The 18,802-nt window shown below is 48.3% G+C and overlaps 1 protein-coding gene and 1 long non-coding RNA gene across 2 annotated transcripts; both read left to right on the top strand.

Moving 5' to 3' along the window:
• Positions 1-1,475: 1,475 nt before the first annotated feature.
• Positions 1,476-10,386, top strand: LOC141568228 (uncharacterized). Its single transcript, XR_012491296.1, has 3 exons — positions 1,476-2,734; positions 7,496-7,755; positions 9,679-10,386. It is a non-coding gene; the product is annotated as an uncharacterized LOC141568228 (long non-coding RNA).
• A 1,384-nt stretch (positions 10,387-11,770) lies between these two features.
• PCK1 (phosphoenolpyruvate carboxykinase 1) lies at positions 11,771-17,202 on the top strand. Its single transcript, XM_019748578.2, has 10 exons — positions 11,771-11,923; positions 12,099-12,355; positions 12,854-13,035; positions 13,483-13,686; positions 13,807-13,994; positions 14,357-14,519; positions 14,950-15,174; positions 15,269-15,400; positions 15,771-15,866; positions 16,127-17,202. Exons 1-10 carry the CDS (start codon positions 11,789-11,791, stop codon positions 16,579-16,581), a joined length of 2,037 nt encoding a protein of 678 aa, XP_019604137.2. The 5' UTR covers positions 11,771-11,788; the 3' UTR covers positions 16,582-17,202.
• The last annotated feature ends 1,600 nt before the right edge of the window (positions 17,203-18,802 follow it).

Here is an 18,802-nt window from a genome sequence, read left to right as displayed (position 1 = left end):
AACATGTTGCCATTTAGAGATAATGTCAAGTTTAAGGCAGGAGATGCAGTGTCTGTTGAGCAGGATAGGGTCGGCCCAGCGATGTTTGGTGTCTGGTTACACCACGTCTGAGGGCATACAGGCAAAATTAGGAGATGGGAAATAGATTGGTGGTTGCCAAGGGGAAGGTGGGAATAGAAAGTGACTGCTAAGGGGTAAGTGGTTTCTTTTGGGGTTGATGAAATGTTCTAAAAGTGATTGGGTGTTGGTTGCACAAATCTGTGAATATATTGCAAACCGCTGAATTGTATACTTTGAAAGGGTGAATTTTAGGCTGCGTGAATTGTATCTCAACAAAGCTGTTATGGAGGGGGAGAGAGAGGAAGAGAGTGAGTGCATAGGAGGTCATGATCATAAAAACCTGGGACAGGATTTTTAAAAAATCATTATTTCTTTTAACACAAACTCTACTTCCAGATGCTGAGTTGCTGGAAAGAGTTTGGGTTTCAGAGTTGAGACCTGGCGCTAGTCCTTGGGCAAGTCTCTCAACCTCTCCCAGGGCCTCAGTTTCCTCATCTAAATATTAGAGAGTTCGGTAAAATGACTCGTGTGTTCCTTTCCAATTCTAAAGATCTTACGATTTCCAAGGTTCTCCTGCTGTCTGCTTTCTTTCCAAGCATCACCCCAGGAAATTCCACTCTGACATCTCCTTGCCAGTACTTACATGAAGAGAACGTTTGTGTTATATGACTTTGGATGTTTCATACATTGGGTTTCCTTGGACTGTGGCATCCTTAAAACAAGAAGCTCCTAATTCTTCTTAAACTGTCCCATGCACGTCTAAAAATACTTGACCCCCCCATGCATGGATCATCAGAATTGTGACCATTGACCTATTTTTATGTAACCTCTGGTTACACAATCACCAAGTTCAGGTTAAAAGAGGAGTGTCTTGACTTTTGTCTTGGGTCCAATATCTGCCTGTGGGACCAAAATATCACTTTATTTCCCGTCTTGATTCCTGTTTATCTCTCCTGCTCATATGTGAAGGGATTTGAAAACATCAAGTACAGCACTTCATTTGATTAAACCGATTGCTCTGAGTGAAAAACAAGACTGTCAGTGTGGAGGTGCAGATAAGACTGTTTTCCAGGGCGATGACGACACCAGGCTCTAACTGAAACTGACATCTGAAAGTTAAAGGTTGAGGAGGCTGGTGAGGAGGAAAGAAAGAAGGCAAAGGAGTTGTGTTACAGTCAGTAAAGGTTAGAAATGAATCACAAGATCAGGGTAGGAAACCAAGTAATAAAATAAGTACATAATAGTGGGTTGCCAGGCAGACAGTGGGCTAATAGTGAGGTGACAATCGAATACAGCAGGGGGCTGAACAGCGGAGAAGAGTGGGCGAGATGGAAAAATAAAGGAAGAAATAATAAAAAGCCAACACAGAGGGGAGAACAGAGGAGCCTGTCACTTTGTCTTAGGAGAAATTAAGAAGCCAGACAAATGATAAGTGTGCTTTCATCTGGAAATACAATCAGACGGTCTGAGATTGGCGCTCCTGGGGGTGGGGGTGCTGAGTGGCACCGGAGGGTTCTGTGGGTTGCCCTCTCTGAGGGGGATAGTTGGGACTTGCCAAAGTTTGCAGCTGTCAATGGAGTGCGGGGCCAGGGTGGTGTTGGGGTTTTGCTGGATGCCCTTGATTTTCCTGTTCAGAAAGGGAATAGTAGATAAAGACAGCTAACGTGAGTGAGGGGCTCTGAGCACCCAGCTGTGGGCTGCCATGGAGGATCTGATTTGATTTTCACATGGCACTAGGTAGTAGGTACTGTTCTTATTCCTCCATGTCAGAAGGGCCACGGAGGCAGCCTGCTTGAGCACACACAGCCAGGACGCTATGCTCGGACCTCCCCGTGTCTCCCTCTCTGGGCACGTTCTTCTGAAGCCGCTGCATAAATGGCTAAACGTGCCTCTCCCAGGGAGGGCCGGAGGGTGGCCCAGACACAGGGAAAGGTTTTCGGGGACCACCTAGACAACTTGGATGACATTGATATCATTTGTCCTATCACCAGAAAGGAAACAGACGGGGCCACTCTGAACATTCTGTCTTCTTTGGCATTCGGTGGCCTTTCTCTTCTCTCCACTGGCAATGGCTTTATCAGGCTCTCAGTCAAAACAATATCTTAAAAAGCGTGCCTTCGTGTGTCTTGGGAACAAACTCAGGAAGTTTGTTCCTGCCCCACTCAAACACCGGAAATGGCTAACCAGATGGGTTCACAGAGCAGCTCAGCCCTGGTGTCTTGGCAAGAGTGGGATTTAGAGAGACAAGGCTCCTTTCTCAGTGCGCACGCCCAGTCGTGCCGCCATGCTCGGCCACTGTGACCTCTACAGGTTGAGGACGGATTCAGTCTCTTTCCAGAAGGTCCTCAAATGTCATGACCAGATGAAGAAAGGAATGTCGACGTCGAAACCGATGCCCGCTTCTCAGCCAGCATACTCCAAGCGGGCCTGTGCACTTCCTGTGTAAGAACCAGCTCAGACCCCAACATTTGTCTTTCTGTCTGTCCTGGGGCAGGACCTTGGGCAAAGCCTGTGGACAAGCAGTTTCTGGGCAGATCCTCACTAAAAGAAACACACGACAAAACAAAGGAAGTTTCTAGTGGACCGCCCAGCCCTAGCTAATGTTTCATGAGGATCAAAGGAGGCATAATTTGTTTTCGGAGTGTTATTTTGTTATATCTTAATGCAACAAAAGGTAAGATAGATTCCCTATTATTTTATAATAACCCTATCAATTTTATAATACCATACTAGTATAATAACCATTTTACTGAAAGTGACGAATAGTTCATTTCCTTTCCTATATATTATTAGCATATTATAATTTACCACCACAAACTTTACTCTTTTCGTCCCTTAATTTTTATACTTTCACTATTGAAAAACTTTTAAATATTTTCTAATGTGGCTCATTCATGCTTATATTATAGATCTTCTGCAACAAACCTATATTTCTGCCATCATCTCTCTTTTCAGACAGTAAATTACCCTGAAAGTTTTGATGAACAAATGAACAAATGTATTAATAATGACCAGAGAAAGGTCCCAGTAAGCAGTGTGAGTTTGGGGGTTCTTGGCTGACATTTGGTGAATAGTGACTGACTGTCCCATGATAAAAGATGAACTTAAGTTCCCCCCGCCAACTCTCTCCTTCCTGACTCATAAGAGTTTTCACTGCATGGTTATATAAATGAGCAGAGCAGGAGGGAAATTATTGTTTAATTTCAAAAACATAAATGAATCACTAATATAAAGTGTACCTTTGCTTCACGCTTTTCTATCTCCAATGACTCATGGCACAGTACTGAGATTTCAAAGCCATGGGGCTTGGAACAAGTTGGCATGCCTGACGGAAGACATCACCTTCCTCTATGAGCCATGCGGACGCAGAATGCCTACACGTGCCAGAGGGGTGCACCCTCAGTGACCCCCTCCCGAACTGTAGGCGTTGGGGCTGGACAAGCATGTAGCCCTGTCCGGCACTTTGCACAACACAGAGTGCCCCTGGCTCCCACCCACTAAATGCCTGTCATGCTTCCCTATTGCTATGAGAACCCCCCCAAACTCCACACATTTCCGAAGGCAGCCCCGGGGCAAGTAGGGGTGAACACGTTCTGCCCTTGGTGGAGAATGTGTTCAAGAAAGTCCGATTCTGCCAAGCTCTCAGAGAAGCTGTGTGCATATGTAGCTGGATGCCCATGTGTGTCTCTCATAGCGGTCACCCGGCTAACTTACAATGAGTCGAATTTTAGTGCTGTTGTTGTTTATTCCTGGCAAGACACTTGTTTTCAAATTTTGTTTTCTAAAAGAATTATCGTATGAATAGGCTCTGGGGTCTCAGAAAAGGAGAGAGGTAAAGTATATCCCATATAAATAAAACCTGGGAACTTCCTGATGATTTGTTAGAATTCCAAACAAGGTATAAGAGGGGCAGGGGAGACAGCCTGGGGCAAGGTCCCAGGGCTGCCCCCCAGATTCATCGAGGGGGCCATTTCCTCCCGGCTGAGTTTTCCATACCCCAGTGTTATGACCCCAAGCTTCCATCCTTAAACCCAACACTGTGAGCAACCGGAAGTACATGGTTCCCAGAGGTGGGCTCCTCTTACCCACACGTGAGGCTAATCTCTAGAGTAAGAAAGCCAGTGTGCTAATCTGTAGGGAACCAGAGCTGGGCTGGGACCCCATGGCCTTCTGAAAGCAAATTAGAACCTCACAGCTCAAGACTAGGGAATTCAAGCAAAGGGGTTGATTAGGTAAACTGAATCCACTATTACTGAGCACTTACTATGGCCGGGGCTGGGGCAGTGAAAGACTGACAAAGTGTTTGTCTAGCACAGAGCTCACATTTGAGTCATGGACAACAGGATTTAAAACGCAGACAAATAAAGATGCTAGTATCAAATAAGAATAAATGTCAGGAAGGAAACACAAGAGGGGACGATGGGTTGGTGGGTGCCAAGAAATGCTGAGTGACAAGAAGGCTGGCCCATGCACAAACCAGGAGTGCTCCAGGCAGGCAGCAGAGCACGTGCAAAGGCCCTGAGGCAGGAATGAAGGTGACGGAGTTTAACTCACAAAAGGCAGCTGATTTTGGTGTTCTGAGGAGATCCTTGGAGCTCCCAAGGGCTGACCACAGTCTGATACGGAGGGTGAAGTTAGCAGATGGAATAAGTTATAAAACAACGGGCTGAATTTTCAGGACTCTTCTGGTTGCTCTCCGTACCTTCCCATTGCCGTCTCACCCCTCAGAGCATTAGCATAATGTCTGGCCTATGGATTGCACTTAGACATGCGTTCATAAGTGTCCCAGGCATGGCAGAAAGTGCACTGGAGCAGCAGGGGGCAAACGTGCAACAAATAAATGCCTTTTTGTTAAAATGCAAGCGCCTGCAGCCAGAGATGACGACGTCCCCATGCGGCTGGTCATGCTCCATGCAGGCCTCGATTTCCCTTGGAAAGTTTGATTTCATCTCTGACTTAGACTTTTTTTTTTTAAAGGATCAATGTATGTCACGTGAAACTTTTTTTTGACATGGCAATACCTGGAATAATTAGATACATAAAGAACAATGAGGAGCTAAGCATTTCTAAGTATATTTTGAGTAGTTATTATCTACCATCAGTGCCTTTCAAATGTCACTTGTGGAGTGTTCCTCTGTTTGTAGAGAAGCACAAAACTTTTTTCACTGTTCTTCTCCAAAGCAGTTGACAGCACTCTAAATCTCTGTGTTGAACTATAGCAAGTCGCTCCGAAATTAAAGTGCTCAAAACCTTTATTTTGAAAAACCCAAACGGCGCCCATTAAAGCAGCACACAATATTCCCTTTGCAGAACTTACCGAGCAGGCTCCTCTGGAAATGTCAGCTGTGCGCTCATTTAGCTAATGTGACAGCTCGCAGGAAGATGTCTGATGAGCACCACATTTGATTGTTAAAAGTACAACAAAGAAAGTCCAAAAAGTTTCTTTTGTTTCCCAAAGAATTTATCCTCAATAATTCACGAGCTCCTTTATATGTGGTCGTTTACTGAATGCAATTACTGAATCTCTCTCTCTCTCTCTCTCTCTCTCTCTCTCTCTCTCTCTCTCTTTGTTTCTCTCTCTCTGCAAATGTGAAAACTCATTTTAACATAAAGGACACCGGGGATTTTCACCTAAAAGAAAAAAACACAAACCAAAAAACAAAGCCTTAAGTCTGCTCATATGGGCTTCACGCATTCAGCCAGTATGCAGAGGCGTCTGAAATGCACAAGTGTTAAAAACATGCTTTGACCCCCCAAACCCCTGAACATTTTATCTACCACCACAGGGCAGCTCACTGAAAATCCAACCACGCTGGTCTGTGGTCCAGCATGAAGTTTTTAAAGAAGTGCTCGGCGTTCAGAACGCTTGTGCAGTTCTCTTTAAATGTTTATCCTGAAAATTGTAGTTTGCTGAGTAGAAATAAACAGGAACCCCCAAAGGACCGGTCTGTGGCCGGCCATCTAGTTCCCAAGATGCTGCTGGTCCAGTGGGGACAAATGTCGGGCTTTGGGTTTGCAGCGTTCAGGTTGGGTTCATGTAGCAGCTCTGTGGGAAAGGTACGCGGGACTCGAGGGAGAAGAGCCTGCTCCAGAGCTCGCCCTTTCCCTGGACTCATTTTTCTCTTCCTTTGCCCACACGCTTGGGTGAAAACACAGTGGCCTGCCTCGCAGGAAGAGCCCACGGAGCCATAACTCGGTGCCACGTGAATTCTTGAGACAGGGCAGCTCACCCTGGCCCATGGACCAGCCTGGGCAGCCACATCATCAGCAGCCTGCAGCCACCCCAACGCTTCTGGGGAACAAGATGAGGTGTCAGGAAACAATTAAGAAACCTTTGCTAGCATAGGGAACAGCCCTCTGAAGGAGCAAGTGTCCTCTGTCACAGCAAGTTGAGTCTGGCCAGCCCGAGTCACTGGGCAGATCTGTGATGCAACCAGAGCCATAGAACTCATTGGGGAGGGGACGTGCCATGAGCTGCCATGTTTCAATTAATTTTTTCACATGTACCCATTAGCTAACAATGATTGATAGAGGGAAGATACTATTAATAAAAATTAGGTACCCGGCCCGGGGATGGGCTTTTGTTCGTGACTCAGCACTTAGCAAAGGGCGAGTGTAAAAAAGGTGTTTTCAGCAGCTTGTGATTGGGACGCGTGGGGCCAGGTGGAAAAGGAACCTGACCATTCATCAGAGCTGTCACGACGCATCTCCCACTAGAGGTGTTTACCAGTATTCGGATCAGCAAAGACATTTTTGTTCTGACTTGTGACTTTACAGGGAGTGGGGAAGTTGCACACTTACTGGGCACGCAAGGGAGGGGAGTGTCAGTTCCCGAGCCATTACTGTTGTTTCCACTAGAATTAATGGCACCACAAAGTGGACCCATTTTCTCGCTGAAAAATAAGCCCACTGGTTGTTTTTGTGGTAACCATGCGGGTTCGTTTTGCCCTATGTGTGCCTGGGGCTGCTATCTTATTTGTATGTGTGTTTGGAACAGTATTTGGTGGCAAATCCAGGCTCACTCTGTTTGCCTCAAACTCCCTCAGAAAATGGACTTGCTCACTCTGGAGCACTTAAAATCCAGGGCGCCTCACGTTGGAAGGCCCGTCTCAGTGTAGAGATGAGGACGCTGAGACCATAGAGGACAAGTGACCCATCCGAGGACATTCAGCGCCAGGCAGTCTGCCATTCTTCGGTTGGTCATAGAAAATGTGTAGACCACAGGTGACACCGCACTCTCAGCCCCACCGTGCAGCCAGTGCCCTCAACACGGAAAGTCGCAGGCAAGCAGAGGGGCATGGTGGAACACTGGTGATTTGGGCTAGAAGCTGGGTATACTATCTACCCCACCAACCTAAAGAAGGTTTATAAAATTAGGGCAAATGCGAGGTTTTTTATCTTGTTTTATCCTGATTTGCAGTCCCTTTCCACCCAGTGTAGTTGTACTCTGAAGTCACCTTCCCCTTCAACATGCACGTGTCGCATGGAAACCGGGACGTCCCAGCCCAACAAGAAGAAAGGCTCAGCAAACACAGTGTCACCAGTCATCCACAGTAGGTGACAGGGAAATCAGACCAAAACCAAACCCACCGTGACCTTCAAATCCTCACGGCAGTGAGCGTGTGCAGTGATAAATCGACAGGACTGCACGGAGGGAAGCACGGCACGCATCTCATCCACTTTCACCCTGCAGAGGTGAGGCGCGTGACACAAGTTTCTGGGGGACCTGGGACCGGAACCCACTGGTTCCGGGGTATGGCATCTTGTAGTTAGGATGCTTTGGGCAGCAAACCACAGGTCACCCAACTCAAAATGGTTTAGACGATTCTCCCACCATCGCCCTGTATCACAGCCTCCATATTAGCTAATGGTTGGCATCCCCCAGCAGTGGTACTGGTCTCTGAAGGGCACAGTCATTCACCGGACGGATGCGTGTGACGTTCCACTCCAACACGTGCACCCCTTCCGTCATGCATGGCCGCCGTTCCTTCATGCCTCTCCATCAGCCCGATGGAGAAATCTTCTAAGAAAATTAATAAGACCCTATGGATTCGTTGTTTCCATGGGTCATTAGTGACTGTAACAGGAGACAGCCAGCCCTCTAGAAAGGTTCTAACACCTTGGCTGTCAGGATTCATTTAACAGTTTCTGTGTACATCTTGGCAGCAAAAATCATACTTGATTAACACGCGTGAAGCGAAGTGGTTTACTTCTAGGTTCGTTTTGATTTCTTCATTGTGGAAAGAATATGCAAACAAACAAAATCGTGCCCCTCCTGGGGGAAGATTCCCTAATGATAGAAATTGTCTTCTCTGCTGGGTGAGAATACATTCAGCCCAACATTAATGTCTTAAAACATTAAGAGGCTATTGAGAGAAGTGGAAAGAGGAGGGATCGGGGCGGGGGGCGGGGGGAGCGCTGCAGACCTGCCAGCATCCTGGAGTGGGCTGTGGAAAAGCCCCCTCCACAACATTCCTGCCTCCACACTTTGACATTTTCCCCTCACCTTCAAAATAACACACTGGACCTCATAGTCTCTTTTCCTTTTCAATTGAGATAAAACTCACATAACATGAAATTAACCATTTTACAGTGTATATTTCAGTGGCATTGAGCACATTCGTGGTATTAGGCAACCACCCCCTCTATCTACTTCCAAAACAGTTTATCACCCCCGAAGGAGACCTCCCTACCATTAAGCTAGATGAACACACTCTTTTAAGGACCCCTTCCGTCATATAATTCTGTGGCTCCACAGCAGGAAATCAACACGTTCAATTCTGTACAAATACCCTCCAGACTGTAAAGGCATTAAAGATTACCCCATACATGTAGAACATCTAAATATTTGTCCCTGGCAAACACAAGGGGGTGGATGAGCAGAACTGCCAGGACGGGTGATTCCATGGCCGGTCACTGCACAGTCAGGAGCGTTGGAAACTTCCACGGCCAGGCCAGTCGGGCTCCCCTGGAGTCACCTCCCTGGCAGTGGAGACTCAGAGTTGATTTGATTTGCGCACATGCCTTTGGCTCCTGGACCAGATGTGGCATTTACATTGTTACTTTCTTATCACCTTCTGGAAAACACTGTCCCTTTTCTCTTTACTGGGAAAAGGTTATGCTTTCTTATGAATTCAGATTCCTGAACGGAGGGGCATTTTTGTGGTCGCTCCCTGGGTGGAATGAGCCTATCCCATCACCCTTATCCTTAGTGGGGTGGGGTGGGGGTGAGGGTCATGAGCTTACAGTTAAGAGCCTTAGCTTGGGGAAATGGCCTATTGGCTCTGTCTGGGTCTCAGCTATGTCACTTCTCCAATGGAAGAGTTGGCTGTGATTGGTGGATTTCCAGCTTTTTCAGGCTGTGAAATCCCTTGTTCAAAGATCCAATATACACCACAAGTAAAGTCAGACGTGCTGTGGGTGAGGCGGGCTCGGAGCACGTCTCACTCAGCCTTCCCCCCTCCTCCGTGAGGAGGCTCATTGGGGTCCCCCAGGCCCTAGGCCACAGTGTGGAAACCACCGATCTAAACTCTACAGGAACTCCAAGCACTGGTGTTGATGGTCTTTGACCCTTCTGTTCACCATCTGTGAATTTCTGCTTTTTTAATTGGCTTTCAGGAACCCAAGAAATGTTCATGTGTGTCACCATCAAACTGTCCTCAGAATCCTCTGTGAGACACCTTCCAGGTTCATGGCTTTGTTTCCCACTGCTCACCTGGAGGGCAGCTGTTCCCCACCTCTTCGCCTCACCTGCTGGCACCTTTTGAGTCTCGGCAGGCCCCACCCATGTTTCCAGGCTGCTGTCCTGACTGCTCCATTCTGCACGGTAATTAGAAGATGACATGAAGGGCGGTGGTGACTCGCAGTGCCTACGTTTTAATTGAACTAGTTGTTTCTGTCCTGGAGGACTCAGAACAGAAACACCTTGAATTGATGGGTAATGTTTAGAACTGCAAAACATTTCTCATTTTTGTTTTCTACCTATGTGCTCTCCGAGGGAATCAAACCTATTGCAGTTTTATCAGCAAAACAGGCATCTCTACCTGTTTGGCGAGATGAGCCACGCTCGTGTAAATGTGTGTCTTGCATCTTTATGGTCGTGCATTGGAATGGCTCATTTCACTGACATCAGATGCTAAGAAAGTCCCTCAGTACCTAAGCATTACATCGTGGTGAATTCAGACGGGACACGAACTTGTGTGTGGCTGACAATGCCACTAATAATGAATTCTAGTGCCCTAAATGGGAGATAATTTTAAACTAAACAAAACATCTGTATTTATACTGAAAGCTTCAATTGGCTGAATAAAAACCTGAATAAATGAAACATAGCAGTGTGTTGATAGTTTTGCTGCAAGTTGGTGACGTGTACACCTAACGTAACATTGCAATTGGAAAGAAGTTCTGCAGGACAGTCCTCTAAATACTCTTGGCCTGAGGTTGCCATTCCTAATGTCTACTACTTGCCTCAGCTCCTTACAGACATAGTCACAGAATTACATCAGCACACATCCCATGGGGGAGCTGGGCAAGTCCCCAACCGGCTTCATTGGAGGGAGGGGGCTCCCCCTGAGCCATCTGGCTGGCTGTTGAAGTCGGGGCCTGGCCCCCTTCTCCTGACTTCTCACCCGGTGTTCTCAATGCACCAGTAATAGCTCCATGGTTCATTAACTTGGACTGAAGCTCTGATGGCTTGCAAAGCAAATTCTTTTTTTTTTGTTTTTTAGCGCTGTTATAAAGGTCTCATTGCTCAAGTGTAATCTAGCAAAACCGCCAAGCCCCCTCTATTCCCCAGATGCTCAGACTTGCAAGGGCAACAAAAAGGGATAGTCGATTCTAGGAGTAACTGCACCCAGACAGAACTACTTGGAGAATACATGGAAGGTTCCAGAAAAGGCACTGGCACCTCACAAGGGGCAGTCTGGTGTGGTGCTCCAGAGCCCAGCACACTCATACTCTGATCTTCCCTCTGCTGCCCACCACCCAGGGAGCTGGGAGTAGCTACTCAGCTTCTCCATGCCTCAGTTTCCTTGTCTGTGCATAGGATTGTACATGGGCTCCACCTCAGAAGGTGGTAATGAGTTAGGTGATAGAAAGCACTTAGAACAATGCTCGCCATTTACTCATTCAGTACCTATTATGTGCCAGGAACTGTACCTACAAAAGTAAGCAAAATAGGCAGAAATTCCAGCCCTCATAATTGGGGTGGGAGGGAGTGGGGACACACAGTGGACACTCAATAAGGTTATTAGCTCCCAGTTAGGTCAGACCTTTGTCAATAAGTCACCTGTTCGCCAGCATTTGGGCACATTCTTCCCATGGGCCTTTGACACTTCGAGGTGACACTTCACCACCATAGCGTCCTGCCAACCAGCAGCCATCAGTAAACACAGTGTGCTGCCAACAACCCTTGTCCAGGAGGTCGTCCCATCAGCCTGTGCGCGATCCCTCCCGCCTGTCAACGGAAGGGCCACGTGTTTTGTATCAGCAGTGAACTGGGTCAAAGTTTAGTCAATCAAAAGTTGTGTGAGGACTTGCTATGGCTGCTCCAGGGGTTGGAGGCCTCCCAGAATTTACCCACAACTAGCTGTTCAATGATTATCTCCCTGGAGTTTATTGTGGTGAGCTGGCCCAAAGTATAACTGACTGTGGCTGTGAGCCAAAGACCTGCCCCTGACGTCAGAGACGAGCCTCCTGGGTGGGGCCAGGGGCAGGACCTTTCTCATCCATGGCATTTAAAGGCAGGAGGTTCTGCCACCAAACACCAGGCACAGCCTTCCCACTGGGAAAAGACGCTCACCAGAGGGAAGAGTCTGAAACGAAGGCTTGGATCGCTCACCGAGAGCATCCAGAGGGAAGAACGGTAGGTAGAGCTTTGCAATTTGCCTTTCGAACAATGACAGAGATCACACAAACTCACTTTCTTTTTCTCCTTAGAGCCACAACTGCCTGGGGGTGTGCCACCCAAACAAAGCACATCGAGTTTCTTGGCGGGCATCTGTTGTTTTTGTTCAGGAAGCCTGTGCTTTCTGTTTCAGGGAACCTTGGATCCTCAATACCACCCGACAGAAATGCCTCCTCAGCTGCACAACGGCCTCAACTTCTCCGCCAAAGTCGTCCAGGGAACCCTGGATAGCCTGCCCGCGGCAGTGAGAGAGTTTGTCGAGCACAATGTCAAGTTGTGCCAGCCCGACCACATCCACATCTGCGATGGGTCCGAGAAGGAGAACCGGCAGCTGCTGGACCAAATGGAGAAAGAGGGGACCATCAAGAGGCTGAAGAAATATGACAACTGGTGAGTGCAGCCTCCAACCCCAGCTTCCGTGCCTCCCCTTTGCCAACACGGTGTTGGTGGAAAGAGGTGGTGAAGACCTCTCAGGGGTGGGGGCTTGCAGACTCTTATGAACCTTAATAAAATGGCCAGAGCCATATAGACTTTAATTTAATGACATTCGTAGAGCCCAAGTCTTCACTGAGGGCCACAACAAACAAACGCTCTTTGCAAACTAGACCCCTGATAAGAATGAAAGTCAGACAATCCCTGTCCTCAAAGACTAGCTCACCGTCTAGTGAATGTCTCCCCGACTGTGTCCCTGCTGGTGTGGCTGTCCACACCTATAGAACATCACCAGTGCGCTCAGCACCTGCGAAGTGTGGGAAGGACGTGATAAAGAACGAACCGGTCCACTCCTAAATGATGCTTAGCGGAGCAACAGACCCCAGGACACAGATGCCACACACAGTCACAGCACTTCCCTCTCCAATCCCACCTGTGTGTCTTTGATTTTTACAGCTGGTTGGCTCTCACGGACCCCAGGGATGTGGCCAGAATTGAAAGCAAGACGGTCATCGTTACCCAAGAGCAAAGAGATACGGTGCCCATCCCCAAAAGTGGCCAAAGCCAACTGGGTCGCTGGATGTCTGAGGAGGACTTCGAGAAAGCATTCAATGCCCGGTTTCCAGGGTGCATGAAAGGTAAATAAAACATGTATTTGGTTGGGCAAAAGATCAACAAGCCTTCTATGATGGTGTCTAGCCTGATGGTAATTGTAACAGTAATGGGAACTCTCATGCCCTCAGAGATCTTTAAATTCCGTATGTGAAGTTGGCAATGTGTTGGAAATGTACATCTCGGTTTGGGTTTTACAGATTGTCTTAGAGGAACATGAAAACTATTTCTACACATGTGGATATAAGACAGATTGGTGGAACCCAATTGCACATTTCTGAAAACCCCTTCATTTTGGGGTTCTGTTCCCTTTCCAGTGGACTCTTGTAAATCAGGGGGCTGGTGGCAAGTAGAGCATGATGTCGTTAGAGGGTCCCATGAGAATGGGTCCACCTGGGAAAACAATGTTGGTCGTTTGTGAGTCCAAGGTCGTTTCTCACCACTTCCCCCCCCCCCCCCCGCTGACCCCACAGGTCGCACCATGTACGTCATCCCATTCAGCATGGGACCCCTGGGCTCACCTCTGTCCAAGATTGGCATTGAGCTGTCAGATTCGCCCTACGTGGTGGCCAGCATGCGTATCATGACGCGAATGGGCACACCGGTCCTGGAAGCTCTGGGGGACGGGGAATTCATCAAGTGCCTCCATTCCGTGGGGTGCCCTCTGCCTTTAAAAAGTAAGTACATTATTTCCAAAATCGAAAGCAAGAAGTTTTCAAAGTAAGCTTAGGCTTAAATCCCGGGCATCCCCGGCAGGGGTTGGACCACACTAACGTGCGATGTGTCCTTCTGTGCAGAGCCTTTGGTTAACAACTGGGCCTGTAACCCAGAGCTGACGCTCATCGCCCACCTGCCTGACCGCAGAGAAATCATCTCCTTCGGGAGTGGGTACGGCGGGAACTCGCTCCTCGGGAAGAAGTGCTTTGCCCTCAGGATTGCCAGCCGGCTGGCCAAGGAGGAGGGGTGGCTGGCAGAGCACATGCTGGTAAGACGCAGGAATTCGGAGTGTGCGCGGTGGAGGGCTGCAGGCTGGGGCGGAGTGCTGGCAAATACAGACCGCATTACAGTTCGCCTTAGGCAAGACCCAACATGCCCCCAGGACAGACTTGGAAATGCCATCAATAATTATTAGCACGCTCTGGATGCCCCATCTCAAGGATTTCAAACACAGCCAGACTGATAGAGAGCCTTTGGATGTTAGCCTTCAATATATTTGTTTTGATACCCGAAGAAATAGATGTGGGGGACCCAACTTTTGGGGGCTTCCAGGAACACTTCTAGGCTGAAGTCCTGACCGCTGGGAAAGAAAGGCAGGAAGAGTTTAAGGAGGAATCTTGTGTCCTACAGATTCTGGGCATCACCAACCCCGAGGGCCAGAAGAAATACTTTGCGGCAGCGTTCCCCAGCGCCTGCGGGAAGACCAACCTGGCTATGATGAACCCCACCCTCCCGGGGTGGAAGATAGAGTGTGTGGGGGACGACATCGCCTGGATGAAATTTGACCAACAAGGTGACTCTTTTAGGCCCAACTGTTGCTGATAATCACGGGATCTACATGAACTTCCTGCTTTCAAAACATGCCCAATTCTCCCAGATCCACACTGTTGGGATTTTTAATCCTGTTATTTCAGATCTTGCAAAGTCTAAGAAATACGTATTCTATATAATAAGCATTCTTTCATTTCATATCAAATCTGGACTGAAACGGGGCCCTGTGTGGCTGGCTGTTTATTTACCCAATAAATTTGTTCGAGTAGTGTTGGTGGGAAACTGATGAGGAAGAAAGAGCTGTAAATAGAATCGTGGGAAGAGAAAGAGGAGAGAAAAAAACCCAAAAAGATGTGAGAATTTGGGACCACAGTGAGCCTGGCAAGATATCAGAGTATATGTTATGCTTTGCTCAGTGTTCACATCTGGTTCTTTGGCTGAAACTTTTCCAGGTAACTTAAGGGCTATCAACCCAGAAAATGGATTTTTTGGTGTCGCCCCGGGCACCTCGGTGAAGACAAACCCCAATGCCATCAAGACCATCCAGAAGAATACCATCTTCACCAACGTGGCTGAGACCAGTGACGGGGGCGTTTACTGGGAAGGCATCGACCAGCCGCTGGCCTCGGGCGTCAAGCTCACTTCATGGAAGAACAAGGAGTGGACCCCCGAGGATGGTAAGCCCCCTCTGAGGGCCGCGGTCCTCCAGCTGGTGGGGGCTACATGTCTGGGCCAGACGCTAAGGGGCCTCTCCTCTCTTGCTGTCTGTAGGGGAACCTTGTGCCCACCCCAACTCGCGGTTCTGCACTCCTGCCAGCCAGTGCCCCATCATGGACCCTGCCTGGGAGGCCCCCGAGGGGGTGCCCATTGAAGGCATCATCTTCGGAGGGCGCCGACCTGCTGGTGAGGCTCCCCTTCATCCAGGCGGGGGGGCCGGGGGCATGAAATCACTCCTTTTCTGTGATCTCGTCAGAGGTTGCTAAAGAGCCCAGCCTCCTTTCTAAACATCCAGGATAATTAGCTCAAATGTAGGGCCGCCTCGAGCCTCTGTGGGCCCTGGAGCTAACAATGCTTTATCCATTTTCCTTTTGGCTGTGCGGCCTCGGTGGTGGAACCTTGACAGTCTTCTGCCCTGTAGCTTTGGGAATGAAAAATTAGCGGAATGAGAACGATGCTGTTCTGCCGTGTCTTTCCATTTCTGTGAGATGACATCACCAGCCAAAGGGTCTGAGTGTCAAAGCTTTTAAGGAATATTTCTTTTTTCCTGCTACAGGTGTCCCTCTCGTCTATGAAGCGCTCAGCTGGCAGCATGGAGTGTTTGTGGGGGCGGCCATGAGATCGGAGGCCACCGCGGCTGCCGAATACAAAGGTAAATTAAAGTCTCGATCTGAAACCACAGGAAGGGTGACCGGTGCTCTCTGTCACTCTGTCTCTGTGCCTCTCTCTGTCTCTCCTATCTCTGTCTCTCTATCTCTCTGTCATTCTCTCCGTCTGTCTCTGTCTCTCTATCTCTCTCTGTGTAGAGAGAAAGAGGAAACCCAGCAGGCTTATGTCAGCACTAACTGCACCAATGGTGTCCTGTGAGAGCATCATTTACCAACGGAGTCCCCCTCCCCCCTCTGTTAACAGGCAAAGTCATCATGCATGACCCCTTTGCCATGCGGCCATTCTTTGGCTACAACTTCGGCAAATACCTGGCCCACTGGCTCAGCATGGCCCAGCGCCCAGCAGCCAAGCTGCCCAAGATCTTCCATGTCAACTGGTTCCGGAAGGACAAGGAAGGCAAATTCCTGTGGCCCGGGTTTGGAGAGAACTCCCGGGTGCTGGAGTGGATGTTCAACCGGGTCAACGGGAAAGGCGGCGCCAAGCTCACGGCCATCGGCTACGTCCCTGAGGAGGGGGCCCTGAACCTGAAAGGCCTGGGGCACATCAACATGAAGGAGCTCTTTGATATCTCCAAGGAGTTCTGGGAAAAGGAGGTGGAAGACATCCAGACGTACCTGGAAGAGCAAGTGAACTCCGACCTCCCCTATGAAATCGAGAGAGAGGTCTTGGCTCTGAAGCAGAGAGTCAGCCAGATGTAATCAGGCCCGGAGCTCACCCTTAAAATCACCCCCTTTCTGATCTGTGTCGATGTGCTTACTGGGAGCAAGAGAGAGTAGAAGTTTCCTGAACTGACACCACTTGCAGCCCCACGACGACCACACCCTTGAGCAGATCTGAACGACACACTTTAATTGTTAGATAAGACCCCAGAATACAGGCTAGTAACTAACACGATTAGGAGGGGAAATCGCAGTATGTCTCCAAAATTCACGATCCAGTGCACATGTATTCAATCTTAAGGACACTCAGGCATTTAGTCTTTTTGTTTTTTTCACTTTAGCTATATCAGTTAGCTGGAATGCACAGAAAAAGTACTTGAGCTGTATATATGAGTGTGTGTGTGTGTGTCTGTGTGTGTCTGTGTGTGGTGTATTTGTGCACGTGTGTTTATGTACTATTATCTAAAATATATTTAATAGCTTTGGAAAAATCTTGGGCAAGATTACTTACTAGTTATTGCTAGAAAGAAATGTTGCGTTATTATTAATATGTGTGTTTAAATTATTTTTGTATACCACTGTTCCTCACCTTTACATAATTTCAATTTTTTTCCCTTAACACTTCTTGTAAAATTACAAAATAAACTTTTATAGAAAAGATGGGTTTGTTTGTTTTTCTTTTTTTTTTGATCCACCAAGAAGAGGGGACCTTTGATGAAACACGTAGTGATTCAAATGCCATAGGAAGCATGTGGGAACATCAGGATGACCCTTAAGGAGGTGTGATTTGGGGGGTGGAGAAAATAGAAAGGAGTCTGACCGGGAGGTGTGAGCAGAGAATGTTACCAAGAGGTGACAAGGCGTCACGCTGTGGGTTTTCTGAATTAACCACTAGTGGGCGTATAGAAGTCTCTAGTTAGTGTTCTATAATAATTCTACAAACCTTTAAAGGTGGGTCTTCTGTAACTGGAACAGGAGAGTTGAAAGTGTGCTTTTTGACAACAATTTGGGTCTGGGGGCTTGGCCTTCCATTAGAATTATATTGTAGTCAGTTTCACAGGCTTTTGTCAATAACCTCTTTTTCGAGCAACGCTTTTCTCAATGTCATCCACAGGGGAGGAGAGTAGAGAGAAAAGTACCCTTTGGAAGGAACAGCCGAGGGGATCTCCATGGCCTGAGCATTAACTGGGTGTCTTCTGCATGTCACTGCAGGTCTGTGGGCAGCTCCTGGTATCGGCCTCAAGCCCTCACCTGGTCCCTCAGCTCCCAGCATTTATCGGGTGTTGGGAAACAATCCAGAGAAGCCATAAACTTGACGGGGGCACATTCATTCTGTAGATAAGCATGAATTCCTCAGGTGGTTTTCTTTTCTGGGCTAAGGCCATTCAAATGGCTCCACCCCTCACCACAGGCCAGCTGGAGACCTGTTCTCACATTCATCATGACACCTCAGCTTTTCTTTCACAACTGCTCATCCCCCTAAACTCCTCTGCACCCTTCAACTAAAAGATGATGCTGAGATCACTCCACTCTTATCAATGGGGAAACTGAGGCCAGGAGTGCCTGACGGGGCTGGGAAATAGCAGCCAGAATTTTCTTTCCCTTTAAGGAACTGAGAGCTGCCCTGGCTCTCCTCACAAAGTGTCCTGTTCTAATAGCAAGACCGCTGAGCTGGAAAAGCTGTTGAATGGAATTCAGTGCTATCGGCTGTGTTCATTTAAATCAGTGGCTTTCAAACTGGTTCCTTCTTTTCTCCGCAGAACACTTGGTTGGCATGGACTCTGACTCAGAAACTGAATGTCTGAGGGAGACAAATCAGGAGGCCGCCAGCCTGAGGCTGGGTGGGGGCAGTGGGGGGCCGGGGCCAGCTGGCTTCCGTTTCTCCATACCCTGGTGGCCTTAGAGGCAGTTCCTTGGAGCCCTGAGAGAGGCTTCCAGGACAGAGTTTAGGCACCATTTTTAAAATGCATGCTCCGGGCCTGGTGTCCTAGTCTAGGTCCTCAGCAGGTTTTGTCCCTTTGCAGGCAAAGCTGGCCATCTCGGAATTCCTTACACTCCTGCACAGCAGCTCCCTCCCACCCAGTAGGCTTGCAACTGACCATGTTGCCACCAGACCCTGGAAGCCTGGGGGACAGCCTCGAGGAGGTGCCTTAAACAGAATAAGGGTTTTCAGGGGACCGAAAGGACTCAACACTTGCCATTGGCTCCTGCCTCAGTTTCCCCAAACTGTGCCAGCTGAGTGTTCTGTCCACCTCCAAGT

The sequence above is a fragment of the Rhinolophus sinicus genome, linkage group LG13, assembly GCF_036562045.2.
Source record: "Rhinolophus sinicus isolate RSC01 linkage group LG13, ASM3656204v1, whole genome shotgun sequence".
NCBI classification, from domain to species: Eukaryota; Metazoa; Chordata; class Mammalia; order Chiroptera; family Rhinolophidae; genus Rhinolophus; species Rhinolophus sinicus.
The sequence above is the reverse complement of the archived record's forward strand: the minus strand, read 5'-3'. Positions and strand labels throughout refer to the sequence as shown.